At 44.3% G+C, this 21835-nt stretch overlaps 1 protein-coding gene across 1 annotated transcript in view; it reads right to left on the reverse strand.

Annotated features, from left to right (window-relative positions):
* The window catches only part of ETFB (electron transfer flavoprotein subunit beta), a 52842-nt gene extending 40754 nt beyond the window's left edge, over positions 1-12088 (reverse strand). The window contains exons 1-2 of the mRNA XM_029577039.1: positions 11944-12088; positions 978-1136 (exon numbers count right to left, since the gene is read on the reverse strand). Of these exons, the coding sequence (XP_029432899.1) occupies positions 978-1136; positions 11944-11997 (213 nt within the window). The 5' untranslated portion in view covers positions 11998-12088. The remainder of the gene's footprint in view (positions 1-977; positions 1137-11943) is intronic.
* Between the last annotated feature and the right edge of the window lie 9747 nt (positions 12089-21835).

Raw genomic sequence — 21835 nt, forward strand, 5'->3', positions numbered from 1 at the left:
TGGCAGATGCCTGGAATGCCCTTTCCTCCGGAGGAGGAGGTGAAGATGAAAACGGTGAAAGAATTCAAAAGGGCATGGGATAAACACTGTGGATCCCTAAAGGCCAGAGGATGGGAATGAAGAAAAGCGTGCCTGGGGGTAACTTGCTGGTTCGGCAGTTGCTACCCTTACCCAATAAGCCTTCATACTTTTCATGCAACCTCAACATTGCTCTCCGCTTTAACGGCAGGGGGAAAAGAGAAATTGGACCTCTACAGTCTGGAGAACTGATAAGCATGGGGGTAACCTGCACAGAGCGGCAGTTGCTAGCATAAGAAGCTTGCTGGGCAGACTGCATGGACCATTTGGTCCTTGTCTGCTGTCATTACTGTTTTACTACGTTTTGTTACCTTTTTTTTTCTGAGGAGGAAAGTACCAAGCGCACCGCAGTGACACTGTTTAGAGAAGAGAGGTCCCTGGTGTTCTTCCTAGTGACACTGCCTCGCCAGGTCTCAGCTGGAGGACACTCAGGCGTCTCAAAGTCTGAACGAGGGTTGTAAGCTGGATAATGGGTGTCAGCTTAGAAACTGAACTTGAAACGCTTTGAGGACTTCCTGTATTTGGAAGTAAAACTCCTTGAAATGCAAGTTCAAATCCATAACTTTACCAGGCACTCTACAGCTGACCTAGGATGACTCACTATCCCCCTGTATCTCAGTTCTAATCCCCGCTCTGTCACTGGCTCTGTGGGACCTCGCGAGAGTCACTTTACCTTCCTATGCCTTAGCTCCTGGCTCCTTGTGACACCTTAGAGGCCGAGGCTGCTCCAGCCATAAATATTTGATTAATATAAAAAGTGAGCATTGCCGCTTGCTATCTCTGAGCTTCTGAAAACATCCTGCACAGCAGAGAGACTCCTATTTGATCCCTAGCCCCACTGCACAATCCCCAGCCACAGGGCTTGTGGCCGCTTTGTCTCTGCACGTGTTCTGAGGTACCTGGCACGGCTGCGGCCCACAGCTGACAGCGATGATCTCACTCACAGCCTTCTTCTCCTTTAGACGGACGGCCTCCTCCACCGCGATCTCGCAGAAAGGGTTCATCGAGTGCTTCACGCCATCGGTTACCACCCCGGTCTTGTCTGGCTTCACACGGATCTACGGGCGCAACGTAAACAGGCAGAGATCACCGGGGGGGACAGAGACTGGAAAGAGGAAGGGTCAGTGGTGAGGATCTCTCATCTCATTTCGTGGACAGTCCCCTATCATGGGGGGACTCTGCTCCTTCACACTACAGACAGTTCTGGTTTTTCAGAGCCATCAAAAATATGTAACTGCATTGGATTCTTACCCCAAATATATCTCCTGCATATTTATTATGGATATCCCAGGCAAGCAGACCTGTTTGAGGGTCTTTTGGAATGGATTTGAGAACTATGACCTAGAAAGATGCAATAGAGGGGGTGATACTGAAAGGCTAATCAGCTTGCCCGATAAACTTATCCGGATAACTTAGATGGGATATCTTTAAAGTTAGCAGCATAAAGTATATCGGCTAATTTTAGATCTGCTCTTGCCAGATAAGAGGCTCCTTCCCGTTACGGCCCTGACTCACCCACCACTGAGCCAGCTAACTACTTGGCCAGATTAAGTAGTTATCTGGCTACGTGGCAGCTGCTGAAAAGGAGCCGAATATTCAGATGCCGCCACTTAGCTGGATAAGTCTCTACTTATCTGGATAAGTGGGACTAAATATCTTGGGGGATACATATTTTGAAGATTTCTGAATGATCTTTGCTTTGTCCAGTGTTTTGTAATTTCACTGTGTAATTCAATGCTGACCCCTCACAGACTGTAAAAAAGGTAAGATTGACAACCAGCAAGCAAAAGTGGAAATCTGAATCCTAGGGATATCACCTGGTACTGATGGTTGCCATGTAATGCAGGCTTTCCAAATGGTGAACCTGTGGATCTGTCCTGGCTGACTCAAGTTCCTCTAGGTCAGGGGAATCGATACAGATACTAAGTGAATATCTGAAGGATGGATTTTTTTGTATTTTTATTTGTTTTTTACTCCGCCTTTCAGCCACTTCAAAGCAGATTACGTTCAGAAACTTGAGGTATTTCCCTGTCCCTAAAGTGGGTCACAATCTAAGGGGGTCATTTTATCGTGGGAGGGGCAAAACATTGCAGGGGGGAGGTGTTCCCACGATTATTTTGCCCCTCCCTGATAAGATATCATGGAGATCTCATCGTGCGTTTTTTGTTTTTTTTTATGGCGGGAGAAGTGAGCGACAAAACAAAATCGCATATGGAAACAGGGCCTAGAAGCGCGATGGTGGCTGCCACCTCGTTAAAGGGCGCGAGGGCAAACGTTCCCTCATCCCACGCAAAGTAGCTAAGTTCCCCCCCTCCCCCAAGAGGGTCTTGGTGCATCCCCACCCACCCCGGGGCCACCGGCTGAGGCGGCCCACTATTTAAAAAAAAGTTTAAAAAATAAATTAAATTAAAACTTGCACAGCGACGCCCCCATCCTCTGACCCAAACCACTTACTTTTGCATTACAACCCCCCCCTCCCCTGCACCAATCAAAAGCCTCCCCAGACTCTCCCCTTCCCAAACATAATTCCCTGGTGGTCTAGGGGTGTTCAGGGGGGAGGGGTGGGACATCGCTGTTCGATTTACTTTTTTTTTTAACTTTTGTATAGTGGGGCCACCTTCACAGGTGGCGGCCCCGGGGTGAGCGGCAGCCTACCAGAACCCCGGGGAACATTTTGGCGCCTGGGGTGCAGTTATTTTGAGCCCTGTACCTTTAGCAGGCCTCCCAGGGTCACAGGGATGGATGAGCGTTAGCATCCCGACGTCCCAGGAAAAAATAATGGGGCTGATATTTTTCTAAGGCGGCAGTGTTATTTTCTTTGCACCGAATTGCCTATGCATTAGCATAGGGGGCAGAGTCTTTGAATATATTGTGCAATTAACAGCATTTCACACACATTCAGTGCCGTTTATCATTTGTTAATAGCGCAGCTTAGTAAATCTGGCCCACGTTTCTGCCTAAGGCAATGGAGGGTGACGTGACTTGCCCCAAGGTCACAAGCAGCAGTGGGATCTGGACCCTGGCTTCCCACAGCTCTTCCAGAGGTGCCAGCTTTCTGCTCAGATGATAAGACTTGGCACCCCCGTCCTGGTCCAACCTTTGGCACACGAGCTGAAGGTCTCCGGAGCGCCCGGATCCTCTCGCCCGAGGGGAAGCTTCCCTAGCTCACTGCTTCAGAAGGCTCGCACGGCAAGGAAAACTCATACGCAAACAAACAAGTACTCACCAGAGCCTGAAATCACCAAAGCTTACAAAGAAGAGAGAGTCCCATGTTAAAAAAAAATATAAATAAATACCACCCAGTTCTTAAGACAGATTATATCCCCATGTATCCTGGCTTTCAAGCAAAAACAATTCTGCATCCTGAAGTTAACTTTGGGCTGAAATATTCTGCTATGTTAGAAATTAACTTTACTTATCAGCTCTTTACCTTTACTCTCGCAAGTTCTTCTGGCACTCAGGGGTAAACGTATGTAGAGAGTGTGAAAAGCCGACAAGCTTTGATACGATTGTTTATTTTATTCGATGACCCGCAGGTACCTTTTCCGGGGACCTCGTGGATGATTCTCACAAGGGAAAGTACACAGGTAATAGAGAACTGGATGGCTCAGCTTCAGTGTCTCTTCCTCTCCCTCAGAGATCCTCTGTACTTGTCCCAGACGCTCTCAAAATCTCCCTGTGAAGATTGCTTACGAGCTCCATAGGCCAAAAGTAGCTCAGGCATGGCCTCTCCCGAACCCTCCCAGCTAGCAGTAGACGCATGGTGAAGGCCTGCAGAAGGGGGGAAACTGTCAGACAGGCCGGCTTACCCCGTGCATGGCTTTGAACATCATCTCCTTGTTCGCTTCCCTTTCTGGATGCGGTTTCAAACACATCTCTTCCGCCATTGTCTGTGTAATGCTTTTGTTTCTTTCTATTTGGTTTAAAACCTGTGATGATCCTCCTCCTCCTTTGTTCTAGGACCTACTCTAGTCCATCTCGTCAGAGAGAAGATTCCATATCTTTAATGTGGTTCTCTCTTGCATGACCCATTTCAGCTCTGCATTTGATTGGCTGTAATCGGGACCCCTGGGTCTCCCAACATTTTGGTGAGTGACATAATGGAAGGATTGTCGAGAAAGGTTTGCCTTTTTGCGGATACCAAAATCTGCAACCGGATGGAAAGCCAGGAAGGAGTGGAAAACATGAGAAGAGATCTAGCAAAGCTTGAGGGATGATCTAAGGGCTGGCAGCTAAGATTTAATACTGAAAAAATGCAGAGTTTGGCATTTAGGCTGCAAACACCCAAGGGAAAGGTGAAATATTGGAGGTGACATTTTTCTACACGCAAAGGAAGAGCAATATCTGGGGGTGATCGTAACTGATGATCTCAAGGTGGCCAAACAAGTGGATACAGCAATGGTAGAAACCAGGAAGATGCTTGGCTGCATAGGGAGAGGACTGGTCAGCAGGTGATATTGCCCCTGTATAGGTCCCTGGTGAGACCTCACTTGGAATATTGAATACAATCCTGGAGACCGCACCTTCAGAAGGATAGAAACAGGATGGAGCCAGTCCAGAGGGGGCTACTAACATGGTCAGTGGTCTTCGTTCTAAAGCACATGGGGATAGATTTAAAGATCTAAACGTGTGCACCTTAGAGGAAAGACAAGATAGGGGAGATATGAGAGAGGCATTCAGATATCTCAAAGGTTTCCATGCACAGGAGGCGAGCCTATTTCAACAGAAAGCAGGCTCTAGAATGAGGGGTCATGGGCTGGAGGGTGAAAGGGGGCAGACTCAGGAGTAATCTTAGGAGATATTTATTTATAGAGAAGGTAGTGGATACATGGAATGGTAGAGACAAAAACAGTATCTGAATGCAAGAAAGCCTGGGATAAATACAGGGGATCTCTGAGGGAGGGATGGGAATTATAAAGCTAAATTAAATTGGACGGATGGGCAGGCTGGCTGGGCCCTACGGTCTTTTCTGCCATCGTGTTTCTATGATTTTCCAGCCACAGGAAGGGTTACCCGATCGGAAGCCCCGCCCCCTGACGTCATCAAGGGCAGCACCGACCGTTGAAAGGCGCCGTGCGCCGTGACAAAGGGGCCCTTCCCTTAGTGCAATCCGTAGTGCAAATGCAAATTAATATCTTTGCAATTGGATGTCTCTCTTTTGTTTAATGTACTTCCTGTTATGCCTTTTGCTCAATTGTTAAAAATCTTGCATTTTGAGCTTTTGTAAACCGTTGTGATGGCGTTACCGAATGGCGGTATATAAAACCCAACAAATAAATAAGTAAATATAATTTGCAGGAGAGCATGGGCCTGGTATGGTCAGGAAGCAGAAGCCGGCCAGCAGCACGTTTGTAACTCTCTTCCCCCGTCTTGCACTGATGCAGTGGCAGGAAGAGGAGATAAGCAGAGCTCTGGCCTGCATCTTCCGCCTGCCGGTCTGAATGCGCAGCAGTGCAGTGTCTTGCACAGTTCAAAGTGGCAGCAGACGATAAAGCTTGGGGTACGGCCGCTCCCCTCTGGAAGAAATGGAGAGGAGGGATCAGCAAGCTGAAGCGGGCTGGGGGGCTGCATGATAAGAGGGGTTGGAGGATAGGGACTGGGGGATAAGGATTTGTGCATCTGAGTGTCCTGGCACTTGGGATGAGAGAGGAGGGTATCTTATTTATTTATTTATTTAAAATCTTTTCTATTCCGTCGCTAAGTTATACACCATCGCAACGGTTTACATGTAGGCACATATTTAATGTAAGTAAAAGTGTACTATAGTACATTCTAACTGGTGCCGTCAAAGGTTCGGTTACAATATATCATTAGACAAAATAATTTTTAGAGAAGTGGGTCATGGGAGGTAGGAGGAGAAAGCAATCTTTATTACCTGTACAGCTTGCCCGGGGGTAAGCGGTGGCTTGCCCCAATGGAACTTTAACAACTTTGCTGTTTCGCTGTTTGCTCGACGAGGGGCGCTTCCTGCTTCCGGGAGGAGGCGGGACCCGGACTCTTACCCATAAAAGCTAGTTTGCGGCTGAGCTCCACCGAGGTAGGAGGAGAAAGCAATCTTTATTACCTGTACAGCTTGCCCGGGGGTAAGCGGTGGCTTGCCCCAACGGAACTTTAACAACTTTGCTGTTTCGCTGTTTGCTGGACGAGGGGCGCTTCCTGCTTCCGGGAGGAGGCGGGACCCCGACTCTTGCCTATAAATATCTACATAACAGCGGCGCGCAGCAGAGCCGGCGCGCCGCTAAAGCCGCGCGCGCTCAAGGGGCGCGCGCATTAAGGCTTTGCCAGGCTTCGCCGGACTTGCCGGATTGCTGGACTTAGCCCTAAGATTTCTCAAGTGCAGAAGTTTGCGGACGTTCTCCTATCTTCAAGAAGTGTTTATTCTTTGTTTAATATATATTTATGCAACTTCCACTACCTATTCTGCCCTAAGTATTGTTATCTTACCGTCGATATGCCACACACTAAAAGGAAGGCCAAGACATGGCCTCCCAGTGATGTGATTAATATAGAGGGTGGGCAGAAAACAGTTCTGGAATGGCTTGATCCCCAAATTCTCCCAGGAGGGCTGGCCGCTGTAGGAGAGTCACTGGAACGGGGTGCTGCTCCTCTGGCCATTGAGGCATCTATAAGCTCGGGAGCTCCGACACCACCACCTCCCCCTGCTAGAGAGGGTGTAGCAACCCCAATACAGACAGGGGTTTGTCAAATAGACATATTTAATTCGCCAGAGGTAGAGAATGGAATAGTTCAGTCTAATGATATACCAGAAATAGAAAAGATACTTAGACCTCAAGATAGTTTCTTGCAAAGTCCCCCTAAGGAGTATAGTACACCTAAAGAGGATAAAATTGATAAAGATAAGAAAGAAGGTATCAAAGTAGTTATTGACCATGAGAAAGTTTTAAAACAACCGACATGTATTACGTTAGAAACATTATGGAATTGTATGGTAAAACTTGATTCTTCAATTAATAGATTAACAGAAGTAGTAATGCAGACATCTACTTCATCAGTATCAAATACCGCTGAACTTCAACAACAAAAAAAGGATTTAAGTGTATTAGAAAAAAGAGTATTGCAAACAGAAAAAATTCAAACTCAACAGATAGTATCTGGAGAGGATGTGAATAAAAGATTGGAGGTTTTAGAAAACACCGTGAGATCTTTAAACTTACGGGTCAATAACTTTCCAATAATAAGAAAGATGAATCCCATTGAACTATTCAGGGCTTACTTGATACAAATTTTAAAAATTTCTGAGAAATGCCTCCCTGTTATCATAAAGGCATATTACCTAGGAGGGAAAATGAAAAAAATGAATAAATTAGATCAGAACCAGAAACAAGAAGTAGATAAAGAACAGGAAGAGGTTAGTAACTCCATAGATTTGTCAGATCTATTACAAAAATCTCAAGATGAGATTGTAATAAAATCCAGGGGGTTACTATTAGTACAGCTGGCTTTTTCCACTGATAAAGATCTTGTAATGAGATCCTTTTTCCAAAATAGGTCAAGTACCTATTATGGAGAAAAAATTTGGATATTTCCAGATTTGATAAAGATAACCCAGATTAGGAGAAAGAATTTTTTACAATACAGGGGAAAAGTCTTGGAGAAAGGAGGATATTTCAATTTGAAATATCCATGCAGATGCATCATTAAACTCAATGGTAACAACTATTCATTCACGGATCCTGTGGGATTAAAGGATCTATTGGCAATGTAATGATCGGATTAGGAAATGTATTGGGATTGAATGCATAAGTTTCATGGTATGTTGTTTTTTTTTTTTCCTTTTTTCCGTTCACTTAAGGAGAAGACACTTCTATTGCCTTAAATAAGCCCTATAAAAGTCAGGAAATATTGCCTTTCAAGCAAATAATGTTTCCTTTTTAATTTTTCCTCATTTTTCTGACCAGTTAGGACTGTATTTCCGATTGTATTGTAAAATTTGTTGTAATTTTCTTTGAAAATAAAACAGAGAATTCAAAAAAAAGAAGTGGGTCATGACCGAGTGTACTGAAAGTACTTTTACGGGTAAATTTATCATACTAGTGTTATCAATATGCTACTTGTGATGTGGGGTTCATAGACTACTCTACTGTATCGTCCTAAATACTGTGTGTCGGTGCTTATCTGCTTATTCCTGAGTAATTTCTATTCTCCCGTCTCCTTGTAAAATGCCTGTTTAAAAAGCCATGTTTTTACACTTTTCTTAAATGCCTTGAGATCACTTTGTAGTCTGATCTCTGGGGGCATTGTGTTCCAAATTGTGGGTCCTGCTAATGATAAGGCCCTTTCCCTCACTTGGGTTAGTCTTGCTGTTTTAACTGAAGGGATGGTTAGGAGGGCTTTATTTGCTGATCGGAGGTTCCTGTGTGGGACGTGTACCCGTAATGCTGTGTTTAGCCAGTCTGATTTCTCATCATGAATTAGTTTATGGATGGTACATAAGGCTTTGTATTTAATTCTGTGTTCAATAGGTAGCCAATGTAGTTCCGCTAGGGTTTCGGTTATGTGGTCCCTCCTCCTTTTTCCGGTTAGTATTCTAGCTGCTGTGTTCTGAAGTATTTGAAGTGGTCTTAACGTAGTATTTGGTTGTCCTCTCCCTTCCTTTTCCCATCTTGGATGGGAAAAGGAAGGGAGAGGACTGCAGTCAGGGGAGAACTTCTCTCTCTGTTCTCCTGCAACCAAGACCCCCTCCTCCTTTTCACCCCATCCCTGATTCTGCCTCCCCCATGTCGATGCCCGAGATTCCCCACCCATCAAAAACTCTTAATGAAATAATGAGGAGAGAAAGCAAGGCTGTAAAACCACTATTATGCAAAATAAATGTGCGTTATTTAATATGCAAAATAATCCAAATCTATGCAAATAACTGCTGCAGGATTTCATAAACTTTGCCACAGAATTTTTCCACTCTTGACGAATCTACCCCTGAGGCGCTACTGGAAACTGGGGGCTGTGATTGTCACATGGTAATGTCTATATGATTTATAAACTATTAAATATTAAAGGTTTTAAAAAATTATTAAAAATATGAACACAGCCATTAACCCACCTTTCTCTTAATAAAAGTTAACAGCTTCCAGCTGCAAGAGGATCTTCCAAAGGTGGATGTGCCTCTCACACACTAGCTCCCCATTTCATGCTCTTTTTCCTTTCAAATGATCTTGTTGTAACTGTTGTGTGGAGATAAAATGCTTTGCAAGGGGCTGTTGCAATAAGCCAAGTGATGAGACTGTGTACTGAAATTCAGTGCAGTTTCTTTAATTCCCAAGCTATTTTTTTTAAACTCCCAATGCAGCAAACTAATGGCATGTGAATGCGGGAGTTAAAATGTGCACAAAGAAAAGGCTTACAGCTGAATTTTCAAAGGGGTTACATGTGTAAATATAACATACTATCGTAGCAATTTTCAAAAGTCACTTACGCTTGTAAAATCCAGTTTTAAGCACGTAAATGCTTTGGAAAATCAGGCCCAATGCATACAGCAAAAAACATTATTTATGTGCATAACTCATATGATTTGTGCACATAAACCATGTTTTCTGCAAATGACTTTTGCATACAAATGTGTGTAAATCCAGAGTAACTTGTGTTAGGAGCCCAATCTTGTGCTCTTGAGTTTTGGGACCTGTACTCAGGATTTATGCGCAGAAAATATGTTTTGCGCATGAAGCATGTTTGCTGCACAAAAAATCCCGCATTGGACTCTAGCTTCCACCTGTAGACTATCACTAGCCCTGGAAATTGTACACCATTTCGAACTAGGAGTTACGTTTCCAGCACTAAGAAAATATGAGGTCAACCAGTGCACCTCTCTGCGTTGGGCAATAGCTAATACCTTCATTTAGGATGGAATTTCCATGCCAGGACACTAAGGGACAGCAAAGTTATAAGATCACTTGTTTTGTGCGCAAACTCCTTGCTGCAATGGGAGTAAATGTGCACACAACTGTAGGTTACACTGTGCACCATGCCAAGCACACCTTATTACATTGGCCTCCAAGTCTGCTTTAAAATGCTAAATGCAGCGTTAAACTAACTAAATATAAAAAACTTGTTAAGGCATTTCCAGAAGGGATACAGGAGGGCGCAAGTTCTAGCATAACAAACACCATAGACCAAAGTTCAAATTATTTAGTGTTACTAGCAAACAGAAGTTTGGGATAGTTCAGCCAGTGGTTAAAACTAACAAAACCATTAAAATGCCTTTTTCATTCTAATTTCTTTTCCATAGCTAAGGAAATGTTTGAAGTTTTTAAAAAGCTTCTCTTACTTGGGTGCTCCTACCAATATGGGGGGAGTTTTCTGATCGTCAATAGAGCCCTCTGTAGGCATCTCAGCGATACACTTAAAGAAGAAATACTGCATGGAGAGCAAAAAAAAAAAAAGCAGGAAACAGAATGGACTCAAAGGAGTGTGGCCAGAGTATTGCTGGGTACTGCTCTCCTAATTCTGAATTTCACCTAAGGTTCTGAATATTCATCCTTTAGCAGGATTCACTGTTCCTCCCCTCCCAGCTGTTAAAACCAAACAAGACTAATATCTGGCTCACCTTGGACTTTGCTCAGAACTTCAACACTGCCAGCCGCACAATTTCTTTTTGCTGAGGAATAAATCTATGATAGGCCTCACCAAATAACTAGGGCTGGCTCCAGGTCAAAAAGAACTGGCTAATCCAATCCTGGCTTTACCCACACTGATGTTCTGGAGTCTAGCACTGTCCTCCTGCTCCCTTTGGACTTCCAGCTCAACCAGAACCGGCCTCTATTGGGAAACAGTGCCATGAGCCCTCATTCATCACTAACCAGGGTATTTCCCCTATTTTAAAACCCTCCACCCATTGCAGTGACCATCCTTGGCTGCTCCCACTGGAACCCCAGTGCTTGGGCACCCTAAATCCAGAGTGTGCATAGTCACCACTGAGCGATGGCCAAGCCTCCTTCCCCCATAGGAGCTGTAAGTACTGCTTCCACAGCATCCTCACCCCTGGCCAGCCTGGAAAGCAGTAATCAAACCCAGCTCTTCCACACTGCAGCGCACAGCCCTGCATCTGAGCCATCGGGCCATCCTGAAGTTACAATAATACTTATTTTTTATAGAGCTACTGGAAATATGCAGCACTGCACAACAGCATAATCAAAATATGTAAATCAGCCCAAGGTCAGTCTTGCTAAGCTAAACTTTACAGCAGGACACATGTTTTGCATCTTGTTTTATGTTATACTAAAGGTTTTATTTTATGTATAAGCCGAGTTGATGTTAGATAGATGTGTGTCATTTATCATTTGCAAAGGTATGCCATAATTTTACTGGAACTTTAGTATTATTTTTATGGATGTGCAGTTGTAAGACACCTAGAAAGGCTGTTAGAGCGGTAAACAAATATTATAAAAATCATAAATATGAAACTCTGAAGAACAGTCATTGTAGATAGACTGAAAATCAGCCTGTGTTGTGAGGGATTGCTGGGCTCGGGATCAGAACCCAGAAGCAGCGCTTTAAAGTCTGTCCCGATTTTCTAACCTTCCCTCACCCCGTGCATCATGGGACTTATAGTTCTTGCTGCTCTCCCCAGAACGCACTCAGCAATTAGATGCCCACAGGTGGCCGCTGATGCGGACTTCCGAGTCCAGACTTACTATTTCCCGCCCCGATGCACTGTGGGAGATGGCATGGCGAGACACGAACTACATGTCCCACGATGCATTAGGGGAAGGCGAGCACGTGAGGTCTCCGGAAAGCAGCGCCGGATCGGGAAGGCCAAGGCTCACTGGCGGCGGTTCTGTGAGAGCGGAAAGTCGGGACCCACTTCACTGGGGCCCGGGGGACAGAGTCAGGGGAGGGGGTAACGCTCACCTTCACCGCATAGTCAATGACCCTCTTCACTCCCACCAGCACCCGCAGCGCCATCTTTCTCGCATACACTCAGGCAGCTCCCATTGGAGGAGGGACCGGAAGCCGAGGCGCGTCAGGGGGAGTTCAGCTAATCGTGGCGGCTCGCCTCTCCGCCAATCAGGGAGCAGGAGCTGGAGACTTTAACTAATCCTGGGCTTCGCTCGCCAACTCTAGCCAATGGAGCAGTAACCCTCTGGGTACGGAAACGCCCCCCCCGAGCAACGTGCCCCCTGCGAGACCTCCAGGCAAGACTGGGTACAGTTCTGCAGGAAACAGAGTACAGGGAAGGGCCCCAAAATGATAAGGGGAATGGAACAACTCCCCTATGAGGAAAGGCTGAAGAGGTTAGGACTTTTCAGCTTGGAGAAGAGACGGCTGAGGGGGGATATGATAGAGATGTTTAAAATCATGAGAGGTCTAGAACGGGTAGATGTGAATCGGTTATTTACTCTTTCGGATAATAGAAAGACAAGGGGGCACTCCATGAAGTTAGCATGGGGCACATTTAAAACTAATCGGAGAAAGTTCTTTTTTACTCAACGCACAATTAAACTCTGGAATTTGTTGCCAGAGGATGTGGTTAGTGCAGTTAGTATAGCGGTGTTTAAAAAAGGATTGGATAAGTTCTTGGAGGAGAAGTCCATTACCTGCTATTAAGTTCACTTAGAGAATAGCCACTGCCATTAGCAACGGTTACATGGAATAGACTTAGTTTTTTGGGTAATTGCCAGGTTCTTATGGCCTGGATTGGCCACTGTTGGAAACAGGATGCTGGGCTTGATGGACCCTTGGTCTGACCCAGTATGGCATTTTCTTATGTTCTTAAACAAACGGGATGGAGTCGCTGCAGAACGAGGGGTTTCCATTTAAGAACATAAGAAATTGCCATGCTGGGTCAGACCAAGGGTCCATCAAGCCCAGCATCCTGTTTCCAACAGAGGCCAAATCAGGCCAAATGAACCTGGCAATTACCCAAACACTAAGAAGATCCCATGCTACTGATGCAATTAATAGCAGTGGCTATTCCCTAAGTGAATTTAATGGACTTCTCCTCCAAGAACTTATCCAAACCTTTTTTTGAACCCAGCTACACTAACTGCACTAACCACATCCTCTGGCAACAAATTCCAGAGCTTTATTGTGCGTTGAGTGAAAAAGAATTTTCTCCGATTAGTCATAAATGTGCTACTTGCTAACTTCTTTTGTCGCTTCCCACTTAACTAGGCCTCACTTTAGACCCATCCCAAGGCTGCTCGGTTTATTCATGTCACCTATGCAGAACCTTGTTGGAGGCCTTGCTGAAAGCCAAATACACTACATCCAAATACTCTTCTCCTATTTGTTAGAGCCATGGTAGTAATGTAGAAATTTGTTTTTAACATTTGTTCATGTCTTTATTTCTATGTAACTGCTGTAATGATTTATACCTGGTTGTACTTTGTTTTTGTAATAAGGCGAGTAACACAAATATGAAATAAATATATTTCCCTCAGAAATTCAATGCTGCAAATGCATGCATGCATTCAGTGGAGCAAAACCAGGCCTGGATACACCTAGGGCAAAGTGGCAACTGCAAGCCTGACAGTTCTAAGCCTCTTGACTCCCAACCTCTCTCCAAAGCTGCCTCTTTACAGGAACTCTTTTCTCAAATGGCCACAAGGTGGCCCAGTAGCTAGCTGCTAAGAGAGGTAAGGCTATGAGCAGCAGCAATGTATAATCCTTACTTTCACAATTGAGTAGCCAGTTGCAGGGCTACCCACGGTAGAGAAATATTTTGTGAAAATAATTCCTGTACAAACAAAAGGGGTTGGTAGAGGTGTTTCATGGGGTGAAGAGGACACACTGAAACCCCTGCTTGAAAGATATCATTGGGCAAAGACCCATAGAAGGAGAAAACTATTCTGTAAGTTTGACAGGAAGGATAAACAGGATGGTGGGAGCGGGAGGGAAGATAAGACGTGGGAGAGAGTGAGGGAGCCAAAGGTATGAGGAAGCTATCTGGAGAGGAGTACTACAAAGGGGAGACAGAGGATGATGGGAACGATGGGAACATGTGCTGTATTTGTAATTTAAATTAAGTTTGCACTATGTTTGGACTTCACTATGTATGTTTCACATACATAGTTTGCACTATGTATGTACAACATACACATACTGTGTATGTTCTGTTGTACACTGCCTAGGGTCTCGCATGGGCGATTAATAAATTTTTATACATATAAATACAAAATAGAGGGATACAGAGAGACGCAATGAATAGAAAGATGCACCTATGGGAAAACTGGTTGGGGAGCGGCTAGTTGCAGGGAAAGGATCAAGGGGAAAAGAATGTGAATGAGAGAGGTGGACGAAGAGGAACGTGAGGACGCAAAGAAGAGACAAAAATGAAGGGGTGAAGCAAACAGGGAATCCACAGATCGTGACAAGTGATTTGAAAACAAGTTCCATGCAGAAGCTAAAGGGAGATGCTGGGCTTCTGTATATGAAAATTTCAACTTTTTTAATATGGGGGATGGACCGCACTGAAATTTAAGGCGTTTCCCTGTGGCATCTGCCGTGTATGATGACTGTGTTACCCTGCAGGGGCAGGGGGGAGTTGTTCCTTCCATGTGGCTAATCTTTTGCTAAATGATTCAATCACAAATATATCACAGTGATTGTATGCATTTACCAAAAGACTATTGTAACTAATACTGACCAGTAAATTGTCTGCCCCACATTTCTTCTTCGTTGTATTTCAATTTATGTGTGTGCTGTGTACAGCGCCTGCCCTGTGTGCCAACATTTGCACCCTACCTAACAGAACAGGAGATGGAGCAGTTTCTACTTCACATGGGAACATAATTCAACAGACACTCAGGGATCTATGGACCCAAACCCCAAAAGCATTGCTCTCCCTTACATACATTACTCCATCTCACCCCCTATCACATAATTTCCCCCTACAAATGTTTTTCTGATGTTTTTTTTTTTTTTTTCTGATATCCTGGTATGAACGCCTTTTTGCCTGCTGATTTGGTACTGTGCACTAACTTGTATATAGTTTCTGTTATAGTTCAATCCCATAGCATATCCCCATAGCATTTACTCATTGATGTTTGTATTTCTTGTAAGGGCTCCTCCCAAATATTATTTATATGTTGCCTAGTTTACTATGTTATCTGTTATTTGTAAGGGCTCCGCCCAATGGTTTTTTGTTCACTGTAAACCGATGCGATGTGCGAACGGTCATCGGTATAAAAGAAACGTTAAATAAATAAATAAATAAATTAATTACTTGTGTTAATGAAGCCGTGTTGACCTGTTGTCCGCCTAACGCTGTGATCCAGGCTGGACGTTCTGTCCTGTCTCTCATCACAGGTCGGCTGGTGCTAATGCGAGTGAAAGTTACAAAACCAGAACTGGATCCCTATCTCCTAATGGTGTGGAATTAGGATGTGAAAACATACGACAGACAAGTCCTCAGTAACTGCCAAGTCTAATGGTACAACAATTGGAGTCAAGCTGTTTATTTATTGAACATACTGTGCATGAACCTTTGAGCTCTGTCATAAAACTGCCATCGGTTGCTCTTCTGTCTGCCCCTTCCCTCATTCGCACATGTCGTTCTATAAGATCAGTCGAACGGGGGCCTTCCTCTCGCGCTGTGGGTAACGCCGCACGTTGGTTTTAGGGCGCGGTCTAAAGACCCTTCGAACTTTGGCAGCTCGGGGTGCTGCTGGCTCGTTTTCAGTCAGGGCCGGGTCCTCCTTCTCTGGAGTGGGCAGGGGGGACGAGGGTGTCTCTGCCCCACTGCATGTTGGAGCCTCAAAGGCTGATTCTGGACTGTCGTCTCGCTCTGCAGACAGATCCTGGTTGTCTTCAGGGCTTTGTGATAGAGGAACTACATCTGGCATCGGAATGCTGCGGAAGAAAAGGAGAAACCGGGCGTTAAATCAGGATGGGTTAAGCTGCACCCAAAGGACTGCAGCTGTGGCTCGGGTGCTGGTTTCTGGGGCGGCAGATGCTGCAGGGCCACAGCTTCCAGATCCTGGCACTGGGCAGAAGACACCTTTTGGATCGATCATGACATTGAGAAAGCTCTCTAGAACCCAATCAAAGTTCTATGCTTCTGTATTACAGAAAGAGGACAGAATTCTAGCGTTCTCCAGAGCTCCTGTCTCCCTCCTCTCAGACTGACCCACAAAATCAAGACAATCTACTGCCACAGCAAGGTAGAACTGAAGGGATCTCATGACATACTGTTTGAATGTAAACCGAGGTGATGTTATTTACGTACCCCGGTATAGAAAAATCTATAAATAAATAAATAAATGACATCATCTAGGTAGAATCACAAAAGGTAGGGTTCAAAAGGACTCCCTGTCTAGTCCCTTTTAAGTGGGATGCGTTGTAAACCATTCCAGGCAGAGGTTTATATAATCTGCTCTTAAAAACTAGAGAAGTTCCTACATCTTTTGGTAACTTGTTCCAGCGCTCAGCTACCCTTATGGTTAGGGAGCTGTTCCTAATGACTATTTTATCATTCCAAAAATAGCACCTTTAAGAAGATTATACCAGCAAGGCATGAAGCTCAAAATATTAACTATTGTCTTTATGCTTTAAACACCTTGGCAAAACAATTTCAGATGACCCATACAAACAATCCAAAGTCCATTCAGCACACAGCATGTTTCAACTCTCCTGCAAGCCTGTATGTATCAAGGGAACCTACAGGGGCAGGCAGCACAAAGTCTGATTCAGAGTTGTCCTCAAACTGCAGATCATCTGGAAGAAGATGATCCAGTCCTGCTTGTCCCCATTGTATCTATGGATTTGAGTTCCACTTTCTCTAAGAATTGTACAAATCCCATAGATTCAATGGGGACTTGCTAAGCCTTCCCCTGAATACTGTGATGTGACCCAGTTTTTGAGGATTGGGGGTTCTTGACGTCCATCTCCCATCACTTATCAACTGAGCCAGAGGGCCAGAGTGGCCATGTTCTCTTTGCAATCAGAATCAGGAAGGGAATCTAAAAAGCCAGGAGTGGCCAAAGATCTCCCTTTGGTACCAGTGTAGCGGTATCTAGACTTCCCCTTCCCTCCAATCCAGAGTACATCACTCTATGTGACATCGATAATCATATGTGACATCGATAATTCAAAGCTCTAAATTCTCTCCAAACTCAACCTTTCATTCTTTCACTCAATCCAAACAGAACTTCAGGCCCCCAAGTATTTACTGGGGAAGTGGAAGATGTGGGCCACAGGATCTGGCAGAAAGTTAGCAACATGACAACAGTGTTTCCAGGTTGAAAACTAAAGGTTCATTTTCAACCTTCCAATTCCTGCCCCTCATGGAACATTCAGAATGAAAAAGAAAAATCCGCACACATTTAAAGAAAAGAAAACTTTCCATCTGGCTTGGAAATTTCTATAGGTCCCATCAGGCTGAGCCTCTGGCATTCTTCATGAGAAGACAACTGAGCCTCTGCCTTTCACCCACCAGCCCCTCTTCTCTGAGTTCCCCAGCCTCACTTTCCTGTGATTCTCCCACTTACCTTCTATTCAGCAGACGGCCGTAAGTCTCCTCTGTCATTTTGAAATCCGGGCCTCCAAGGGGAAAAGCTGTGCTCTGGGAGAGGTCCTGTCATCCACTGCCTCATCTCCCTGACAACTCAACCCCTGTATGCAGCAGGCCACAGCTGTCACAAAAGTCTGGGCCAGTCACAGGCCGCATCATCGCTGCATCACAGAACAAGGGGGCTGGCAAGATCTCTGGGAGTTGGGGTGAAAAAGAGAGGCTGTGAACTGAACCTCCTCAGTAACGGGAAGCCAGCAGGGTCAATCTGGAACCCAAAGGCTTCAGCTAAATGGGCTTCTGCCAGGTTACAACCTGGAACCTGGCAGGTGAACTATAGCAAATGGCTGCCTTTTGTCCCCACTGCAGCCAAAGTGAAAGGTGGAGGTCCTCACTGGCTCTGAACTGAGATCCCCCTTCTAGTTTTTTTGTTTGAAAATCACATTGATTGGAAGTAGTAGTGTAGTGGCAGGGGTAGCTGATAAGACACATAGGTCATAAAGTTCCCTCTAGTGCTGAGAAGTAAGAATTACACCTGAGCATCCTTTACTAGAGCTTTTCAGGCAGACACTGCCAGCCTTTTGTTCTAAAACTTGTTTAGAACAACACTTATGGGGGTGGCGGGTTTCCCAAAAGCATCTGTACATTAAGAAACAAAACAAGAAGCTATATCCAACTGCCTAAAAATAAATAATCATTTGAAACTATTTCAGTCTTTGATAGCTGCTTTAGAATTTCCAGATGTTGCCTGAAATGCATTGGACGCTAAGATGGAAACATGCTCAAGATTTGGCTGGGTTGGATATGGCTGCTGGGAGCACATGAATCTGGGAGGGCTCTTCTATGTAGGGGTGCAAGCCAGCTGGCGGTGCTATTCAGTCGATGCACTGCAAGCTCAGGAGGGAGGGAGCACAATGACGTAGTGGTAAGCATGCCACTGCTCAGGTTCACCCCTCTCTTCCAGAAGATCCATTTCCACTGCGGTGGACAGGGAAAGGAGATGGGAGGAACTGCTGAGGTATTTCACTGCCCAGGAAGAGCCGCCATCCTCGGGCACCAGCGCAGGAGAGGGATGAGGTGGGAGAGGGAAGTCTGAGAATAAAGGCAAAACATGTTTAAAAAAAAGATAATAAAACATATAAAAAGATTAGCAAACTGAAAAATAATGAGAAAAATTAATAAACATGGAAAAAGCAAAACAAAATGTTGAGCATGGTGGGAGACTGAATATGGGGTATTTAAGAACATAAGAACATAAGAAAATGCCATACTAGGTCAGACCAAGGGTCCATGAAGCCCAGCATCCTGTTTCCAACAGTGGCCAATCCAGGCCATAAGAACCTGGCAAGTTCCCAAAAACTAAGTCTATTCCATGTAACCATTGCTAATGGCAGTGGCTATTCTCTAAGTGAACTTAATAGCAGGTAATGGACTTCTCCTCCAAGAACTTATCCAATCCTTTTTTAAACACAGCTATACTAACTGCACTAACCACATCCTCTGGCAACAAATTCCAGAGTTTAATTGTGCGTTGAGTAAAAAAGAACTTTCTCCGATTAGTTTTAAATGTGTCGTATGCTAACTTCATGGAGTGCCCCCTAGTCTTTCTACTATCCGAAAGAGTAAATAACCGATTCACATCTACCCGTTCTAGACCTCTCATGATTTTAAAGACCTCTATCATATTCCCCCCTCAGTCGTCTCTTCTCCAAGCTGAAAAGTCCTAACCTCTTTAGTCTTTCCTCATAGGGGAGTTGTTCCATTCCCCTTATCATTTTGGTAGCCCTTCTCTGTACCTTCTCCATCGCAATTATATCTTTTTTGAGATGCGGCGACCAGAATTGTATACAGTATTCAAGCTGCGATCTCGCCATGGAGCGATACAGAGACATTATGACATTTTCCGTTTTATTCACCATTCCCTTTCTAATAATTCCCAACATTCTGTTTGCTTTTTTGACTGCCGCAGCACACTGTACTGACGATTTCAATGTGTTATCCACTATGACACCTAGATCTCTTTCTTGGGTTGTAGCACCTAATATGGAACCCAACATTGTGTAATTATAGCATGGGTTATTTTTCCCTATATGCATCACCTTGCACTTATCCACATTAAATTTCATCTGCCATTTGGATGCCCAATTTTCCAGTCTCACAAGGTCTTCCTGCAATTTATCACAATCTGCTTGTGATTTAACTACTCTGAACAATTTTGTGTCATCTGCAAATTTGATTATCTCACTCGTCGTATTTCTTTCCAGATCATTTATAAATATATTGAACAGTAAGGGTCCCAATACAGATCCCTGAGGCACTCCACTGCCCACTCCCTTCCACTGAGAAAATTGCCCATTTAATCCTACTCCTACTGTGTATTCACCCAATTACCCCCTCCCCTGTTCATTGTAATTTCCTTTCCTTCTCAGTTTTTTGTAAACCGACATGATGTGTCCTACGAATGCCGGTATAAAAAAAAGTTTTTAAATAAATAAATAAATACTCTCTGTTTCCTGTCTTTTAGCCAGTTTGCAATCCACGAAAGGACATCACCACCTATCCCATGACTTTTTACTTTTCCTAGAAGCCTCTCATGAGGAACTTTGTCAAACGCCTTCTGAAAATCCAAATATACTACATGTACTGGTTCACCTTTATCCACATGTTTATTAACTCCTTCAAAAAAGTGAAGCAGATTTGTGAGGCAAGACTTGCCCTGGGTAAAGCCATGCTGACTTTGTTCCATTAAACCATGTCTTTCTATATGTTCTGTGATTTTGATGTTTAGTATTATATCGTTCTATCTGTTCTACGGTTCTATGTAAAGCCCCTCTCTCTGTGGGGCAGTTTATTGTTTTATGTAAACCGGAGTGATTTGTAGTTCTTAAAAGAATTTCGGTATATAAAAAAATTATAAATAATAAATAAATAGTACACTTTCCACTATTTTTCCTGGCACTGAAGTCAGGCTAACCGGTCTGTAGTTTCCCGGATCGCCCCTGGAGCCCTTTTTAAATATTGGGGTTACATTTGCTATCCTCCAGTCTTCAGGTACAATGGATGATTTTAATGATAAGTTACAAATTTTTACTAATAGGTCTGAAATTTCATTTTTTAGTTCCTTTAGAACTCTGGGGTGTATACCATCCGGTCCAGGTGATTTACTACTCTTCAGTTTGTCAATCAGGCCCACCACATCCTCTAGGTTCACCGTGATTTGATTCAGTCCATCTGAATCATTACCCATGAAAACCTTCTCCATTACGGGTACCTCCCCAATTTGTTGGTGTGGGTCTCTGTGTCTGGGTGTGCTACCTCTCCTGTGCTTGACTGGGTACAGTGTGTCTGTTCCTCTGTGTCTGGGTGTGCTACCTCTCCCGTGCTTGTCTGGGTATGGTGTGCCTGTGTCTTGATGTGCTACCTCTCCAGTGCTTGTCTGTCTGGGTATGGTGTGTCTGTGTCTGGGTGTGCTACCTCTCCCGTGCTTGTCTGGGTATAGTGTGTCTGTTCCTCTCTGTGTCTGTCGGTGTGGGTCTCTGTGTCTGGATGTGCTACCTCTCCTGTGCTTGTCTGTCTGGGAATGGTGTGTCTGTGACTGTCGGTGTGAGTCTGTATCTGGGTGTGCTATCTTTCCCATGCTTTTAAACTAGAACAAGGGGGAAAGCCAACAGTCACTCAGCCGTGCATAGTTCGGAGAAATGTATCCTTGAAGGATACTAATGAAACAGGAGTAGCTTGCTTATTACGGTGGTTATTACCCCTAACCAATTAGCTAGATACTTCACTTAGATGCAGCTCCAGCACTGCTATCTACATCGATGGCGGGGGTGGAAGGGAAATAGAACCAAAAAGTTACTTATAAGGGACAAGAGTAACAGATAAGTATGAAAAAAATAAGTGTCAAAGCTTACTGGGCAGACTGGATGGAACGTTTGGTCTTCTTCTGCCATCATTTCTATGTTTCTATGTAGGAGAGTTAGGGCATCCCAACAGAGAGGTTCCATTAAAAGCAAATAGTAGTCCATGTGCCTATATGTAAAAAATCACCAAAGCTAATGATTTCCAAATTATCCCTAACAACTGAAAAGCAGGTTGTTATTATAAACAAAAACCACTTTGAAATGTCTGTATGCCAATGCCAGAAGTCTAAGAAGTAAGAAAGAGTTAGAGTGTATAGCAGAAAATGAGATTGACATAATTGGCATCACAGAGACTTGGTGGAAGGAGGATAACTAATGGGACAGTGCTATATCAGGGTACAAATTATATCGCAATGATAGGGAGGATCAACTT

Source organism: Rhinatrema bivittatum, chromosome 14 (genome assembly GCF_901001135.1).
Source record: "Rhinatrema bivittatum chromosome 14, aRhiBiv1.1, whole genome shotgun sequence".
Taxonomy (NCBI): Eukaryota; Metazoa; Chordata; class Amphibia; order Gymnophiona; family Rhinatrematidae; genus Rhinatrema; species Rhinatrema bivittatum.